At 38.6% G+C, this 19,382-nt stretch overlaps 1 protein-coding gene across 1 annotated transcript in view; it reads left to right on the plus strand.

The window, feature by feature from the left end:
- Positions 1 to 19,382, plus strand: part of RPRD2 (regulation of nuclear pre-mRNA domain containing 2) — a 61,664-nt gene that overhangs the window by 24,147 nt on the left and 18,135 nt on the right. The window contains exon 3 of the mRNA XM_015595499.2: positions 3,273 to 3,402. Within this exon, the coding sequence (XP_015450985.1) occupies positions 3,273 to 3,402 (130 nt within the window). The remainder of the gene's footprint in view (positions 1 to 3,272; positions 3,403 to 19,382) is intronic.

Raw genomic sequence — 19,382 nt, forward strand, 5'->3', positions numbered from 1 at the left:
GCAAGCATCTTTATGTTATTTGCAGATACTTATCAACCATATGTTATGGATGTACCTTTACTTATTTCCCTTTTGTTATTCTTTAGAGTACTTATAGTTTTCCTACAGTTATAAATAACATTTTTGTCCATGTGGCTTTTTCTTTTTGTTTTCCTTTCAACGTCCTCGTTTTACAAATGAAGTCATATTAAAGCTGATGGAAATTAATCCTTCCCAAGGAGACCCGAAGGAAGAAAAGAATTCGGCTATGTAAATGGGCAGGGAGACACAGCAGGGGGCAGGGCTTGGAGGCCAGAACAAAGTGTCGATCATCGAACTGGAGCTCTAAGGGAAAGCGTGGCTGAAGTTGAGGCCAAACAGGCGAGCAAGAGCCAGGTTACAGAGGGTCGGAGAGCTCTGATGGGCCTCAAAGTCCACTGCCCGCGGGCATCTTCCCACACTACTTCGTCGGCTTCTCTCATTCCTCCTGGATGTCTTCAGTGCTCTGACGAGGGTGGAAGGTTCGCATTGGGGAACACTGGCAATAAAATAGTTTGAGGTGATTTATTTGGGGAAGAAGTAGAAATGAGATGGGACGGTTAGAATCTGACATGAATTAAATTTAAAATTTTGGATTTTTTCCTATGGATGAGTAGAAAATACTGAAGATTATTCAGGATAGGTTATCATAGTAAAGGAAAATTCTGAGAGAGAATGAGAGAGAGGGAGGAAGGGAGGAATGAGGAGAGGTTTCTGGGAACTGTAATTCATTAAAGATGGAACTTTGATTTTGAAGGGGAAAAAGATGAGCCTGGAAGAGAAGGTGAAGATCCAGATTGTAAATGGAGACTAAGGTGTTTGGGCATTTACCAATATGTAGTTAGAAATCATTGACAGATTTGATATGAGAAATAATTTAATAGTGTTTGCATATTAGAAGATGTAGGGAGTAAATCTGAAGGGACCAAGTGTGGGGGCCAGTTAGGCTATTGCAGTAGGAATCCAGGTTACAGGTGATGAATCCATCAAAGAGCTGTAGAAGGAAGAGAAGAGGGATAAATTTAATAGATATTTTTGGAGACAAATTGGCTGGATGCGGAAATTTATCAAGTGGGGGTGACAGGTAGGGAAGAGGAGGAATCAAAAAAGATTGCTAAAGTTCCGACTAAATACAACAGCCGTAACAGATGGAAGACGAGGAAGGTTATTAGTGAAATACTGAGAAATCAAACTCCAGGTGCTTCTGAGACTTAGCATTGACTGGTGAGGGGAAATCCAGGCTCCATGCCCCTGGCTGCGGGAATCCTGGCTACATCGGTGGTAGTGGTTGAAGGCGTGGAAGTGGATGACTATGCCGATAGCATTTGATTGTGTGCTAAGCGGTGTCCTTAATGCTTTACATATGTCGTGTCATTTACTTCTTAAAACAACTTGTGAAGTTGTCATTTTACAAAAAAGGGAGATATAGAAGAGATAAGTGATATAGGAGATCCCAAAGCTAATAAGTGACAGCCAGGAATTGAACCAAATATCTGACTTAAAACCCCAAATCTTAAAACACTGTGCCTCAGGTGACTAGGGAAGAGCGCTCAGGAGAGAACCTGCGAGCATCACCATTGAGAGAGCAGGGTGACCGCAGGCAGAGCTGCTGCTGCCTGTGTGTGCGTGGAGGAGGAGCCAGAGGGGCAGGAGGAAGGTCAGGAGGACGCTGTGACAGAAGCCCAAGAAGGAGTCACTGTAACAGATGTCCCTGTGCCGAAGCCATAAAGAAATGACACTGAAAAAATCTCCATTGGGTTTTAATACGTTGGAATTTATTGGCAGCCTTGGTGGTTGCTGTTTGGGGTGATGGCAACCGAAGCGAGATAGCATAATGTCTATAAAGCTCTGAGCATAGTAGATTGCATGTTTTAGGTACAGAATTAAAAGGTAGCTTCTGTAATTATGGAGTTAATAGGAATTAAAGTGGAGACAGTATATAAAACTCTTTCAGATCTCTGATTCTGAAAGATTTTAACTTAGATGAGTTGATCTGGATGGGTGTAAATATGGGTATGTTTTTTGAGAGAATAGCATTCCCCTCTAATACTTTTTGCTTTCTCTGTGAAATAGCATATAAGCTTATCTCCTGAGAGTGAGGAGAAGGAATGTGGTAACACAGGGGGCTTGACAAGAGTGGTAAAATTTGAAACAGTCTTTACAACAAATGATAGGGGATGTCGATTAAGCACGTGTGGAAGGGGTGTCGCACGGGGCCGCTGACGGAGACTCAACTGACATGGTTTCAGTCCTCCGGGTGGTCTGATTTTTCTTCAGCAGAACCCAGGAGCGGAAATAAAGATGCGGTAGGGGCAGTTAAATTGATTCAGATTTAGGACGTTGTTGAATGCACGTGCTCTAAAGGCCAAATTTGGGGAAGGAAGTAAAGACCATGAAGGTTTGGCTAAAAGAGTGGTTTAAATATGGATCAGAGACCCTGGAATTGATAAAGAATTGAACACTGGAGGAGACCGTAGAGGAAATAAAGAACTGAGATCTTGATAAAATTGAATAAATGCAGTGAGAGTGGGACGTTCTGGTTAGAAGAGGGGAGTTTGAAATACACAAAGGAGTGGTTCTCGGGGGTCACTGGCTTTGAGGTCGAGAAATTGAGAGACTAGACAATGTTGTGGATCATCTGTATGGACATTAAAATTGTCCAGGATAACAATGAAACTCGGATGATGTCGCTCAGGGTTCCAGATAGTAGACGGATTGGGCCTTGTCATGGGCCTTTGAAAAAGATTGACCCAGATGTGTTTATGGGAGCACGTTATTTATTTCCCAGAACATTCCTCTGGTGGTGAAAGTAGCAGCAGAGCCTCTATTCCAGTGTGGATGGAAGGACTTGGGTGTATCTGAGTGGTATCTGGACTGGTCGATGAAGGGAGCCTGTCCACAATAACTGTGTGGAGGAGGTTAAGCAATTTGCCTGAGGTCACATTCCCTGTGGATTCTAAAGGCCACGCTCTTTCCACTGACCCTGGTGTTTTTGCAACAAGATGAGCTGCTTTGACTTAATTTTTATCTTCCCAAATGTTGGGGAGAACCGTTTTATTTTGTTTCAGCTTCTTCAGAGTTAATGAGTTTTTTTAGTGCCAACCATTTACATCCATCCTTCCATCTATCCTTCTGTCCGTCTGTCCATCCGCCCATCCAATAGCAGTTAAACAATTTGAGAACAATGTATTTGGAATAAGTTACACTAAATATAAATGGACTCATTTGCTTTTCTTGTCTTTTGTCATCTCTAGCTGCCTATCCTCACCGTTTGAATCTCTTTTACCTTGCCAATGATGTCATACAGAATTGTAAAAGGAAAAACGCAATCATATTCCGTGAATCGTTTGCTGATGTACTTCCAGAAGCAGCTGCTCTAGTGAAGTAAGTAAATTGTTATGCTCTTTGGGATGTAAGCTTATAAAATTGAGAATTTTCATTTCCTTTTTTATCCATTATTAGTAAGAATTATAATAGTTGCACATGCTTGAAGATCCAACGATATTTTGCCCAAATTGTTCATTGTAACTTTCCTGTGAATATACACATTTTTCTTTTAAAAACTCTTTCTTCCCTTTTTGGAAGATTGTCTGTTATTTACTGTCTGCCTCTTCTCTCCTAACTTGACTATATATATATCTCTCCTGGTCATATTCTTTGGCTGTACTTCTTTCTGTTTTTGTGGGTTTTTTTTTTTACACATTTCTTTCAGAGTCTTTCTAAAATCTTGTCCCTTCCATGAAATCCGTGTAAGTAAACGGAAATGAAAAAATTTATTCCCAGCTCCTTATTGGTGCACTCCATTCTTAGCAGGGTTGTATCCAGCATTTCCTAAAGTGCTAGAACACAGATCTGATATTATTTTTGCCTTGTACTAAATGTTTTTCTTGCATTTCACCCATATTTGTAAGGTGTTCGGTACAAGACACACACATGCCCCCCCACACACACACACAAATTGTAGGATATATAGTTAAATGGAGCAATCAAAATAGCTAAATATTTCCTTAAAATATATATTTATTAGCATAATACATTTCTATAAATAAATGAATATTATATATTATTGATTCATTTGTTAGTATTAACCCTGTCGGAACTGAATGATCCTTGTTGTTTCCTTTGGATTGTTAACTGGAGATATGTACTTTGGTATTAACAAAAGATTAAAATATGTTTCCTACTTGGATACACTAAGTAATCAAGATTTATACACATGTCAGAAGTACATAAAATAATAACAATAATAGCTCCTGGCATTTATTGAGCACTTGAAATTGACCAGATATCTTACCAAGTGCTACGTGTGCTTTAAGTGTCATTTACTCCTGAAAACAACTTTATAATAAAGTGGCTGATACTATTACCCCTTTTCAAGGAGGAGGAAACTGGTTCAGCTTAAGTGGTTTGCCTCAGCTCTTAGCTACCTGGGGGTGGCACAGGCAGTGGGGGCGGGCTCCCATAGAATTCCCACCCAAGCCACTCACACTCTGCCATTCTCGCGTGAAAGCAGCGATGGGTGACACATGAACAAATGGGTGTGGCTGGGTTCCAGTGAAACAGTGTACAGAATAAGCGGCGAGCCAGGTCTGGCCCAAGGTTGGTAGTTCGCCACCCCTTGCCTACAGAGAATCAAGTAATAAGAGGTTTCAGTTAGATAGCCAGATTCAAGTTCAACATAGAAAAGCAGTAGCTTTCCTATATATGCTAGCAGTGACTAATTAAACATGTAAGTGCCAGGCAGGTGATATAGATGAATGAAGTGGGTCTAATGTGAGGAGAAACCCATCTAAAAGAGGCGACAGCTACTCAGTGCTAGTTGGCCGTAGATATGAAGCCAGTGCTAACACATGCTGCAGACCTTCCAGAGACTTCTCTCACTTTTTAAGCTAGGTCAAAATCTGGAGATTTACGTGGATCTCCTAAGTTTTAAATGAAACTAAATCACATTTAAAAAAGAAAATATTGTTAGCCAAACAAAACATACCTGATGACTAAATTTGAGCCACGGGCATCCTGTTAGAGGCCTCTGAATTACATTATTTTATTCCTTTAGTTCCTTTAAGGAGTTACTTAATTTCACTTGATTAAAAGTTACAAGGGAGTGGACTCACTGTCATGTTGAGAGAGGTGACTGAAGAGGGAAACAAGTTTTTTCAGATGGGTTGAGAAATTTTTGCTTTCCAAATAATTATCTAATTATTCCAGTTCCTTTTTATTAAATTTCAGTTTATCCTCTCACTGGTTTGAAATTGCATAGGCTGAGAGCCTGGAGATTTTGCTTTAGACATGCTAGTTATTATTGTCATGAAAATATATGAGAGGGAGGGGCATAAATGAAGATAAAGCATCCTGATAATATTTATTTACCGTTTCTGTCCTAGAGCGCCTAGCTAAGGGACAGATGCCAATCCATCTGAATGTGTACATCATTGTGAGAACAGAATAGTTGAAACTTCAATTTGAAGCACAGGAAGTATCTTTACGAATATCAGTTGAGTTACCACTTGGAACACTGTGGACTGTTCTTCCACTTCCATAACTTTTATTTTTTCACCAATAAGTTTTACACACACACACACACACACACACACACACACACACACACAACGTGTATACAGATCGTAGAGAAGCCCTATAACTGCAGGTTTAATGTGTGTACAGATCGTAGAGAAGCCCTATAACTGCAGGTTTGCTTATATCACATCAGGATTGTGTGGGAGTAGGTGAAACTTTCCTAAGACCTGTTGCTACCCTAGACTTTTATAAAAGGCAGTCATCTTTCCTTTAAAATTCTCATCTTTAATTGAACTGAAAAGTGAACTTAGCGCTAGTTGTTATCAGAGCTTAATGTGTTTTTGCTTTTTATTTGTTCGTTTTGACTGATGATTAAGAGAGAATTGTATGTATGACCTTGGTTTGGAAAAGGTGTCATGACAGATTTGGGGAAATGATGAGCTTGCTACTCTGAAATAAATCCAACATAAGAAGGGTTTCTGATGTCCTCGCAGCTAGTCGTTAGGAAACTGTTTGGAGTTTGGCTTTTGGCAGTTCTCTCGCTCCTACTGCACGGTCAGACTGCGCGTCTGCTGCCTGCGCACTTTCTCCGGGAGGCTGCTCTGCCCGTGGGTCTCCCTGCCACCCGTGTGCTAGTAACTGCTGCATCTGCATCTGGAGTTTTGACCGTCTTCAACTACTTTCTGGGAATTACGGCTTCACTGTTACATGATGATATTCAGCTCAAAATGTCTAAAACAATAATACACCTTATATTTGTATAAAGCCCAACTCCTATAATTTGTGTGAAAATATGTTAGAAATTGAAATGTTATATAGTGTTATTTGGAGCTTAACAGTAACCAGCTTTGCAGGTAAGCAGATCGGATTTTGTTATTTTTTTTTACAAAATGAGAACACTGGAGCCCAGAACAATTGAGACATTGCCCAGAGTAAAAGGACAGTTCAGTAAAAGGGCTGAGACTAGAACTGAGATTTTTCTGACTCTTAGTTCTCTGTTATTTCTGTTCTACCACATAGTCCTCCTAAGCCTAACGTACAGTTTCTTATGTTATAACTGCCCCTTAGTAATTTTAAATTCTTATCCTTTCATTTCTCAGTCACTAGGGGCTGATTCTTCTGCTGTTTCTTCCTCCTCTTCTCTCTACCTTTTAACCTCTATTTGTATTATCTCTATTTGATGTATTCGTATTATTATAACAGCCTTCTAACTAGTTTCTCAGTTTCCAATATCCTTTTCATTCACTTGGGTCTACGTACACAGATTCCAGAGATTTAATGGTTTAAGAGCACAGGTTCTGGAACGAAGGCGCATGGGTTTGAATCCTGTCTCTGCCGCCTCCCAGCTCTGTAACTTTAGGCAATTTAAATTCACCTTGGTTTTCTTCCCTGTACGATGGAGCCAGTAATAGTACCTACCCCACAGAGCGTGGGAGCTGGATGAGTTAGTAATAGACGTGAAGAGCTTAGAGCAGTGACTGGCATACAGTAAACACTTAATAAATGTTAGCTGCCACTGTGATGAGGAGGATGGTGACGGTTACTCCTGCTATTATGACAAGTTACTGTTATCAGATCACTGCTCTAATCATTCTTTAACGTACATTTCTTTATTGCTTTATGAGTTAACAGATTTCATCTTTGTAATTTTGATTCTCAAACTATGTAATTAGGGGCAAAGATTATTATCTTCATTTTACAGATGAGGATATTGATAAATGATATAAACTAAGATAGGTAATCGAACATTAAAAAAACAAGAAGGAATGCGATCATGTCACTCAGCCTTCTCTGAGTTTTTTCCCTTGCAGTACCATTATCCAAGCCCTTTGGGAAGGTACTGAAGTCCTCTGCCGTCTGATCTCAACCTTCTCATTCTTGTCACCAGCTCTCCCCTGTCCCAGTAATGAACCCTTGCTCTAGGCAGATGCTCGTGCTGTATGTTTCAGTATAAGAGCTTGTGAAGTTTACTTCTTGGAGTGTCTCTTTTTTCTTGGGAAGCAGTGGAGTTTAGAAGTTAAGAATGTAATCAGGTTGCCTAGGTTCAAATCCTAGATCTACCACTCGTTAGGCTAGTTATTTAATTTTTCTGTGCTTCATTTTTTTCACTTGTAAAACGAGACTAATAATAATAGCTTGCACATTTCAAGCTAACTGTGCTGTCCTGATCGTTGCTGCTGGTGTTGGCGAGTTTGTAGAAGGGATCTCCATCATGGCAGACCCGTGGGCATGCCCTGCTGGCTCACACACTGGGTACGAATAAAATGGATTCGAAAGAGCCACCCTTCAGCCGGAAGAGATTCAAGGAAATCATTAAGGAAGTCAGCACCTACGTTAAAAAAATTGGCTACAACCCTGACACAGTAGCATTTGTGCCAATTCCTGGTTGGAATGGTGACAGCTGTGCTAGGGCCAAGTGCTAACCTGCCTTGATTGGATAGAAAGTCACCTGTGACGATCGCAGTGTCAGTGGAACCACGCATTCTGTCACCAACTTGTCCAACCGACAAGCCCTTGTGTTTGCCGCTCCAGGATGTCTACGAAATTGGTGGTATTGGTACTGGCCCAGTTGGTTGAGTAGGGACTGGCGTTAGAGCTGAAGTAATGGCTGTTGAAATACGCCATGAAGTTTTGAGTGAAGCTCTTCCTGGGAACAGCGTGGGCTTCAGTGTCAAGGATATATCTGTTGAAGACGTTTGTCGTGACTCCGGTGATTATCCTGAGCCGTCCAGGCCAAATCAGTGCTGGCTGTGCACCTGTGCTGGATAGTCACACAGCCCACAATGCTGAAGGAGAAGATCGATCACCATTCTGGCGAGAAGCTGGAAGATGGCCTAAACTCTTGAAATCATTCATTTCGTTTCTGGCAAGCCCATGTATGTTGAGAGCTTCTTTGACTTTTCCACATCTGGGATTTTTTTGGTTGTTCTCCTGCTCATTGTGAGCAGACGGTTGCTGTGGGTGTCATCAGAGCAGTGGACAAGGCAGCTGCTGAAGCCAACTAGGTCACCAGGTCTGCCTAGAAAGCTCAGGAGGCTAAACGCATATTATCTCTAATAACTTGCCACCCCAGGCGTAATCAGTGGTTGGAAAAACTGTCTCAGAACTTTTGTCTCAATTGGCCATTTAAGTTTAATAATAAAAGACTGGTTAATGCCTCTAAAAAATAAAGTTTGTTAAATTAAAATTATTACATATACGATAGTAAAAGCTAAAGGACAATACAAAACGACTGGTTATGGATAACTGCATCGTAAAAACTTCAGAAGGAAAGGAGAATGTTTTGTGGACCATTTGTTTTTTTGTGTGGTAGTTTTATTAGTTTTCAAAATTAGTACTTTTTAATGGAAACGACCAAAACTCTGTCAGAATTTTGAAAGCCATTAAAAAAAACTTTAATGAAAGAAAAAAAAGAACATCCCTGACCTAGATCCTTTGGCAGCAAATTCACCAAATATTGAAGGAAGAAATAATTCCAATTTATACACACTCGTTCAGAGATAAAAACGGGAGAGGATGCTCTTCGACTTATCTTAATGAGACTAGCATTACCTTGACAGCAAAAGTGACCTAGGAGGGTATGAGAAAATTACAGACCTATCTTACTCATGAACAAAGATGCAAGAAACAACCCGCGTCTAGCAGAACATCAGAAGTGAATAACAGCTTAACCACGTGGGGTGTGTCCCAGGAACGGAAGCATGGTTTAAGATTGGAAAATAAATTTGTATAATTCATTGCGCTTAAAAATTAGAAAAATGGGATGTTGATCTCAAAAGGTGCAGAAAAAGTGAGTGAAAAATTCACTTACTATACAACAAACGAGAAATAAAAAGGAACTTCTTCAGCCCAGTAAACATTTCTCCCAGAAATAACAGACCTGCACAGGTGCCGCCTCGGGAGCAGGACCAGGATGCTGCCCACCAGCGGCGACAGCAGTGTTGCCCGTTAGCTTCCTGGGGGAGTTCCCACGCTGAGTGGCAGGGCTCAAAAGGGCAAGAAAGAAAGGTGTCGGTGGAAGGATTGAAAAAGGAAAAACCAAAGTCTCCATCAATTGCAGATCATGGGATTGTATACATGACAAATGAAGAGTCTGTATGGAAATTACTGGCACGAATTAAGTTTCGCAAGGTTGCTGGACTCAAGTCAAATAGTAGAATTAATTACTTGAACTATGTACCAGAAACTAAGAAAATGAAAAACATTTTAATTCTTTAAACTGGGGGCGGGAGAAATACGGTTCGTTTTTGTTATTCACAGAAATTCCGTTTCATCAAGTTGCCATGAACACAGAATTAGCAAACACCGAGCCCCTGGTCACACTGCAGCCGCTGATCGGTACACAGCCTTGCTTTACGTGTGTTTCTATATAGAGCACTTATTTGGTATGTACATTAATGTACCGTTGATTCCTTATCATCGACCTCGCAGCCGGCGGCACTGTAATGCCCAACCCAAGTTTGATGCCTGTGTTTTCTTTCGGAGGCACATCACAGCCTCCTTGTGCTCAGCGACACTGGACAGAACTTCAGCACTAAGCTTGGAGGCCATTTTAAGAGTCAGCGACAAAAGCATACAAATGCAAGGAAGCGTGGCACTGGATAGACTACGAAAAGGACACCTGTTTCTAGTGTAATAGCCGAAACAGATGGCAGAGCCTCACCTGGGTTGACCTCCCTGGGGAGCATGCACATCAGCCCTCTCGCATTTTCACTACTCTGTACATGTCCAAAAATGGAAGCGTTTACCCGGCACCGTGTTAGAAATTAAAACAGAAATTGTTCAAATATTTATTAGTCACCTTTAAAGCAATAAATGTAAATAACAAAGTTTTTAAATTTTAGAAGAGTGGCGGTGTTTTGCATCCTTGTAGATAGGTCTCTGATATATGGCTGCACAGCAGACAGCTAAATTCTCTTAGATGCCTCTGCACTCAGTCTGTTGTGATATCATATCTTATACAGCCTTAGAACTGCTGAGATTTATCATTACGTATCAGTCAAATTCCAGTCAGGAGAGATAAACCACACACCAGTAATTTAAATAAGGAGAATGTAATCTGAAGAATCGTTAAGTAAGTAAACAGTAAGTAAGGACTAGAGAGAATAAAAGAACTCTGGGGTGTGATGGAATAGTATCTGCTGAAGGCAGGTACTCACTACCCCTGGACCTGAGGGTAGAGTGAGCGGCCCGCCTTCCTCCCAGCTGAGAGTCAGACCTGAGGAAAGTGGATTGCTGTAAGAACATGCCACCTGCCACATAGTGGCTAAGAAACAGGGCGGAGAGCACTTTTCACTTGACTGCAGGACAACCCCCGCCTGCGGCTATGCTAAGTGCTGCCAGGATGCCTGCAGCCTGCTGGTCCACTCTAGGACAGAACCGGAGAATCCCTGCCACCTCTTCCAGCCTCTCAGTCTCACTCTAGGGCCCTCTGTTGGCAGAGGCTCACAATGAACCAAAGGGAAATAGAGTTTGCAGATTTCAGCTCCATTATCAGGAGAAGGGTGGGTTTAGAGGAGACAGGCAGTAAATTACTAACTGGCGCACAAACTTAACAGCAAAGTCATAAAATTCCAAAGTCCGCCAACACCAGCATCAGCAAGGCTGTGGCACCAACATCAGCATGATGGGAGCTCTCATATGCTGTTGGTTTGAGGGTTGAGAGGGATGACCCTTTAAAAAGCTTACTCTGTACACCCTGAGATCTTAGAGTTCCACCCCTAGCTTTTCACCCTGAGAAAACTTCTGCATATGCGTGGAAGATCACTGGAGAGTATTTTTATAGCAACATTTTCGTGGTAATAAAAATTTGTAAACAAACCAGATATTTTTCTGCAGTAAAAATATCTGGTTTGTTTTTCTGTGGCATCTTAGAATTCCAGGCAACAAAGAAAATGTAATGAATTTCATTTACATTCAATAACATAGATCTCATTAAATGTTGATTGAAGTATAAGGGAATATTTATGTATCTATGTTATTCCATTTATATGAAGCACAAATTTGGCAAAAATAACTATTTTTTTTGCATGCCCAGATGTTAAAACTATAAAGAAAAACAAGGAAACAATCACCACAAAAGTCCACCACGTCAGACAGGTGGAAGGGGTACACTCAGATGTTCTGGGGATCTCGCAGTGTTTTAGTTCTTGACCTGGGTTTTGATTACGTGGTTAATTATTTATTGAATGATTACATACCTGTGTTTTATGTAACTTTTGTCATGTTCGTTTCATAATCTCAAAATGTAATCACTTAAAGAGACTGAAGTAGAGCACACACAAAAAAGAGATTTATTTGGACTAAACACGATTTAGAAATTGCAGTATTGAGTAAGTGAATTGAAGAAGCTGGGTCCTTTTGAAATTTAATTAGCAGCCTGGGAGAACAAACTGAATAGTAAACCGTAGAGCAGAACAGAATTCTCAACCAGGTGACAAGCTCTGTGGGATCTTGCTCACTCCGTCTCCCCACCTTCACTAAAGATTCTCTATCCTCAAGAAATTTTTCCCTTCCTGACTTCTTCCCAATCTGGGTTAAAGAATTCTTTGTCTTTGCTACCATTATACCTTGTCTCTTCTGCTGAGTACCAGATACACTGCATTGTAGCTGATTCAAGTGCTTTTTGTTGCTGGTTCCTATCCCCCAGGCTTTGAGCTTCTGCTCCCAGCACAGTGCCTGGCACCTGGTGGTTGATTAGTAAATGCTGATAGAATGGATGGCGGATGGATAGATGGAAATACCGTGGATGCTGTAAAGCACCATTTCTTAAGTACAGGCCTAGGTGTCCCTAGGTGGGACCGTGGATGTGGCTTAAATCTTATAGTAATAAGAAAGTAATTGTAAGCATATTCAGTATCGTCAGTATGATTACCTTATAACAGTTCTGTGACTCATTGTTAGTGGCTGTGTTAACACGTGTTTGTGATTGCATTTTGGCATGAGATAATATTACTTTATCAGAGGCTAATGATGAAAGAGTAAAGATGGCTTCACTACATAAGTAATTACATCAATTAAAGATACTAATGATTTCACCATACACTGAAAAAAACTTTCACAGTTCAAACGGAGAAAAACGAGAAAATAATTGAATAATAATAATAGTATTGTAGACTTGATAAATTAAAAACAATGTCTATATTCAGTATCACGTTTACATTGCAATTTGTAATTGATTTCAACAAAATATAATTATCACTTTAAATTAATGTTAATATGAATACTTGCTTTTTTATATTTAATTTGGAAATTTTGACATAGTTATTGAAGAATTATGAAATGTAACAAATGGAATTATATAAGAGTAAAAAATTATATGGAATTGTGATCTGCATAGGAAATCCAAGAGAATTTACAGACAAAAAAATTTAGCAAGATTGCTGGATACAAACCAACATACAAGAACCAATAACATTTCAATACATGAAAAATAACCAATCAAAAAATCTAACAGGAAAAAAGATAATATTAACAGTAATAACAGAAGCTATGTAAGGTACCTAGAATAAAAGTGTGTTAAAACCTTTATGGTGAAAATTATAAATTATTACAAAAAGATAAAAATCAGCATGTGGATACAGTCCACTTTATTAAAAATCCCAATAGGACATTTTAAGAAACTTGTTATACTGATTCTAAAGTTCATGAATATCAAGCCAAGACTTGATAAAAAGCAGGTAGGACTTAACCTATGAAATACCAAGATTTATTTCTTTTTTTTGGCTGTGGTAACTAATTAAAAGAGTGTGGGATAGACAAATAGATTCAGTGAACAAAACAGCCCAGAAATGGACTCGTACGTGCAGGGACCTTTGTAAATGGTAGAAGTTACATTACAAATCATTGAAGGGAAGGTGACGTTTTCAGTAAGTGTTTCTGGGACAGGCTTTCCACACAGAAAAAATAAAAATTATAATGTTTTCCTTAAACCATCCACAAAAATATATTCCAAATGAATTACTTTGGTGTATAAAACAAAACTTGAAAATGTTAGAAGAAAATATGAAAATTTTTATGACAATTGGGGTAAAAAAGCTCTTTAAGACACGAAGAACAGATAATATTTATGATTTACATCGAAATCAAACTTCTGCATTACAAAAGAAACCATAAAATTAAAGACAGGTGACATACTAGAGAAGATATTTGTTATAGGCAAATAAAAAAGGTAAGTTATAGAATGGGAATTTTATAGAGTAACAAGTTTTTAGAGAAAATCTATCCACATCTAATTTCTGAGGTTTTTAAAGTTTTGACTGCCTTCTCCTTGAGTTGACCCATTATTTAGTCTTCCATTTAGTCAGCAAATATTTGTATTAAGAACCTGCAAGAAGACATAGCACATTGTTCTGATGACATCCCGGAAATAAAATATTGATAAAGAAAAGCTATTCCCCTGAGACAGGCACAGACTTACGCTGTTTAGTTCTGTTTATTTTAACTGCGACACCAGGGCACCTCCTCATCAACTTTATGGTTTGAAATAATTTGCCGATACCTTGCTATTTTAAAAGCTGGGGTGGGTAGAGGTTGCTAGCAAAGGGAGTAACTGTTGCATATCCTAGCGATTCTGCAAGGTCAGACAATTTTTTGTTACTTTTAAGTCAAACAGCAAAGTTTAGAATCAATTGTTTTATGTGTGATAGTGATTGTACATTCTATAGAAATCGAGATTGTGATTAATATTGGCTTAAATAGAAGTCTAGAATGACAAGGTAAGTAAAGTTGTTATTATGGATTTTGTTTTGGTTTCATTTTATCTTAGGAGAATCCCTAAATACTAGGGATGGTTGAATTGTAGAAGTCTGAGATTTCTGTGTTTGCATAGATAAAGAACAGATCTAGCTAAGAATTTAAGAGCTGACAAATTATAGTAAAAATCATTTTACGTATGATGAAGCCTCGCCCCCAAAAAACTTCTTCCTAAAGCCAGACTAAAACCTCTAGTTTTCATATCCATTTCTAATTTAATATGTTATACCCTAGTCTTATTTGTATGTTTTCTTTGCAGTTTTTGTTTTTCTAGCATATTTTAGTTGAGGACTTTGATGAATAGCTATTGGGACTTCATAATGAATACTTTGGTTTGAAAGTGAAAAAATCCAGTTATCATTCATTCATTTACTGTTTAGTGAGCACCTTGTAGGTGTCGAAGAAACAATGATAAATAAGTTACAATTTCTGTCATGAATAAGCTCTGTAGTCTGGTTGAAAAAAACATTTACAGATCATTATGACTTACCGAATGACCATCTATTCCAAAAAGCCCTTTTTTAATAAAACAATTACATTCTTTACAGAATATAAACTGAACCAGCAACAGTGGACATACTAGTATACCAGCTGACATTAACCAGCATGCTGGTGTCTTTAGCACCCTGTGATCTGGGCGGTTAGCCTGGGGCTCTCGAGAGGGAGTGGAGCAGCAGTCTCGAGTCACAAGCTGCCCTGGCTTCAGGTTTAGATTTTCTCTTGAGGAACGGGAACACACTCCCTACTTAGAGCACCAGGAATCCCATCGATAAAGATCAACAAATACTTGCTCACAGAGGACACCAGACACATTGGGAAGGAAACTAGATTTAGACCCCTCACAGCGAGCTTCAGATTTAGAACTACCAGGCTATGTAGACCAACTGTGTAAGAAATGTTAATGAAAGATGAAACGGATAAGATATTTAGACAGATTCGGAAAAGAACCAACAGGGATTCTAGAAAGGAAAAAGATGAAGCTGGAAGAGAGTCCCGAAGAAATTAGGATTGCAGCAACAGGGAGAAGGCGGTGGGAACGTGAAGAGAATATGAGGGTCGTGAACATCCGGTTAGCAGCCAGGAGGAGAGGACTTCGGAGTTCTTTTGAGAACTCTCTGAAAGTGATGAAAAACACAAATCTGCAGATACGAGACGCACAAGATCCAGTAAGCAGGACACATAAAAAAGAAATTCACACCCAGTCATTGCAGTGAAATTAGAAAACAAAAAGTTTCAAAGAGCAGGCAGAGTTCACACCTACTATGATCTCTAAAGAAAATAAAACCAGAGAGGATGGGGAGTAGCGTCACGTTCCTGGTAGGAAGGTGAAATGATAGAACTGAGGGAAACAGTTTGATGGGTCCTCAGAAAGTTAAACGTGGAATTAGCTTCTCATCCAGCAGTTCTACTTCCAGATGTGTGCCCGGAACTGAAAGCAGGGACTCGAACGGACGTTTGCACACCCATGCTCATAGCAGCGTTTTCACCGATAGCCGAAAGAGAGAAGCGACCCAAGTGACAGTTTTCAGGCGCGTGGATAAACAAAACATGCTGTATACATAAAAAGAAACCTCATTCAGCTTTACAAAGGGGAGCATTCTGACGCGGGCTGTGACGTAGATGAACCTTGAAGACGTTATGCTAAGTGGACAAGCCAGTCAGTCACAGAAGGACAAGGATTGTACAGTTCCACTTGTGTGAAGTACCTGCAGGAGTCAGATGCATAGAGACAGAGTAGAATGGTAGCTGTAGGGGGAATGGGAGATGTTTAATGGGGACAGAGTTTTAGTTTTGCGAGACAGTTTTGGAGATTGAGTGCATGGCAATGTGAATGTACTTAACACAACTAGACCGTGTACTTAAAAATGGCTAAGAAGGTAAATTTTATGTATATTTTACCACATTTTTAAAAAAGGAATGAAGCTCTGACACATGCTACAACATGGATGAACCTTGAAAACACTACATTTAAATAAGCTATTCATAAAAGGACAAATATTGTGTGATTCCACTTATATAAAATATCTGGAATAGGCAAATTCATAGAGACAAAGTAGATTAGAAGTTATAAGGAGCTGGGGAGAAGGGGTCGTGGGGAGTTGAATGTTTAATGGGTACAGAGTTTCTGCTTAGGGTAATGAAAATTTTCAGAAATAGATAGTGGTGGTGGTCGTACAACATTGTGAATATAATCAGTGCCAGTGAGTAATTGTACATGTAAAAAATGGTTAAAATGGCAAGTTTTATGTTATTTTACCAGATTTTAAAAAATAATAAAGCAGCCAAACAGGCAGATCACATACACGAGGACTGCAGTTAGACTGAAAACAGACTTCTCCACAGCAGCAGTGGAGCTGGAAGGCAGTTAGGGAACATATTTGTGTAGCGAGGATAGGAAATAGCTGTCAGCATAGATTTGCATACAGAACAAAACTACTTTCAAGAACCAGATAGAGATATCTAGAGAGACAAAAACAGACTATCTACTATCAACAAACTTCTGAATCAGTTTACTCAGAGAAGTTAGCACTGAGAGGGATGATGAGTCATATAGGCAATAAAATATGTGAAATATCTAGGAATACCCTAACAGAAAATATGAGAGACCTTTATTGTATTTTGGAATGTTGAACATAAATTCATAAATATCAATGCTTTGTTGCAGTAAAGAATACTGTATAAACAATTCGTAGGTATTAATAGAATACTTCAAATTAATATATCAGCTGAATATAATTCACATTAAAAATGCCAGAATTTCTCCTCTTTTGGAACCATGGAAGAGTAAGCAACTAAGAATAGAATTAAGAAATGTTTTGAACTATAGTTGTAATTAGGGAAGATAAGTTACAGTTTTGAAGATAATACAGTGTAACGTAAAAATATCAGTGGATCAGAATTTGCAGCCTAGAAAAAAGTTAAATACGTCCTAGAGGAAGCACAGTAAATCAGTGAGGAAAAGAGAAATTATGATATTAGAACAATTAAAAGGAAATCTATTTAGATTAGAGCTCGACTTTACATATTATTCCTCACTAGATTTTAAGTGGATTATGCAACTGAATGTTAAGAAAGTAAGTTACAATTTTTTAAATCTCTGGTTAAAGGACTTTCTGTGTTGAAAAAATGGCAGTGGAGAGTGCCTTTTACTTTAACAGGCTAAATTTTTAAATGATATGTTTTAAAATGTAACAAAGTACAAAATGGGGAAAGATTTGTAATGTTGGCAAAATAATATTTTTACATATAAAACTTAATCATTAGACAAACACTAAAGTATTAGTGAGCAAGTATGCACAATTCACAAGATGAAATACTACCTCAGCCCATTGATCCTAGTTTCGTTAGAGGTGGAGTAACCAGGCATTGTACATGTCCTGATGGGATGCAGTATGAAGCATGTAGCGTCATTTATTAAATATTCTTTCAAAAAATTTGAGCATGGATGTAATCTCTGAGGAAATTCAGGAGTTGGTGAAGCAAATTAAGTGACACCGAAGGAAGCAAATAAGTAAAGGCAGAGTGTGGGACGTTCTGCCGGACGGCTAAACCCTTGACCACAGCAAGTCAGTGATGGCGTGGGAAAAATACCAAGGATGTTTTAAGCAAATTGCTCTGGACTAGAAAGAGACTTAAGAGACGTAACCACATGCAGTGCGTTCACCTTCTTTGGATCCCAATTCGGACAGCCATAAAATGACATTTGGAAACATTCAGGGAAATTTGATTATAGAACGAAGGTAGGTGACACCAGAGCATGACTGTTAATTTTATTAGGCATGTTGGAGCATTGTAGTTCTATGACAGAGTGTTACAGAGTAGGGGTAAAATGACACAATAGCTGGGATTTGCTTTAAAATACTTCAGCGAAGAAGGGGATAGATAAATGGAGAAAATGTGGCCAATCTTAATTTTTTGAATCTGGGTGATTCTGTTTTTAAGTGTATCTGGAATTTTTGATAGTAAAAAATTAAAAGGGGGAAATAGTTGAATAGTTGAATAAATATGAATCAAAGCGAGACCAGTCGTTGCTGTAGAAGAATGGCGAACAGTATATTCATACAGGTAGCAGGAGTGTAAATTGGTACAACACTCTTAGAAAATATTTTGGCATTATTAATGAGAAAGAGACTTTGACCAAAAGGTCCCCATTGTAGCATTAATTGTAGTAACAGAAATCCAGAAACAACCTAAGCATCCAATAGGAGGCAGGCAGTCAGTTGTGGAGCAGTCACACGGTAGAGTATTGTGCAGTCATTAAAGTAATGTTTACAGAGAGTAGATTAGAACGTTGGGAAAAGCTGGTTTTGTTAAGTGAAAAGAATATACAATTATGCGCACACACGCTTATATAAAAAAGGTTTCAAATACAATACTAGCATCCATGGGAAAAAAAAACTAGCAACAGTAATGCCAGAACTAATTGTCTAATATATTTATGATATACCATAAATCCCAGTTGGTGAAAATGAGTGTAGTTTTTCTTTATACTTTTCCATAATTTTTTTTCAGTGTTATATGTACATAAATTTAGTATGTAGTACATATCATATATGTGCTATTTACATATAGTATTTATAACATTTCTATATTATATTTATAATACATGAAATTTATACATATACCATTACATACTACTACATATACTGTACTGTAAAAATAAATACTATGAAAGTACTGTATGTGCTACATGTATGTGTATATATATTTTTTATAATGAGAGGAAGGGTGTCATAAAAATCGTAAGAAAAAATTGGAATAGTGTTCATTTTGATTAATAAATCTCTAGGAAATGTAATTTTCTAGAAGTTTGGTACAGTTTTGTTTCCTGTACATCTGTTAGTAGCGCCCTCACCCCCACAACCGAAAAAAGTCCTTTGTGAACATGTGAGATTATGACACATTATGGACTCTCATGTTTGAAAGGGACCATGAAATTGACATAGCTTGGTTTTTTATTTTTAAAAGTCCTTATGGGTTGGTGGATTTGCTTGGGGAGAGATTTAAGTTTCCAGATTTTTTTTCCATTTTGTCTTTTGACAGATGTGTTCAGAATGTTAGAATGTTCTCAGTCCTCTGACAGATCTGGTAGA

Source organism: Pteropus alecto, unplaced genomic scaffold (assembly GCF_000325575.1).
Source record: "Pteropus alecto unplaced genomic scaffold, ASM32557v1 scaffold106, whole genome shotgun sequence".
NCBI classification, from domain to species: Eukaryota; Metazoa; Chordata; class Mammalia; order Chiroptera; family Pteropodidae; genus Pteropus; species Pteropus alecto.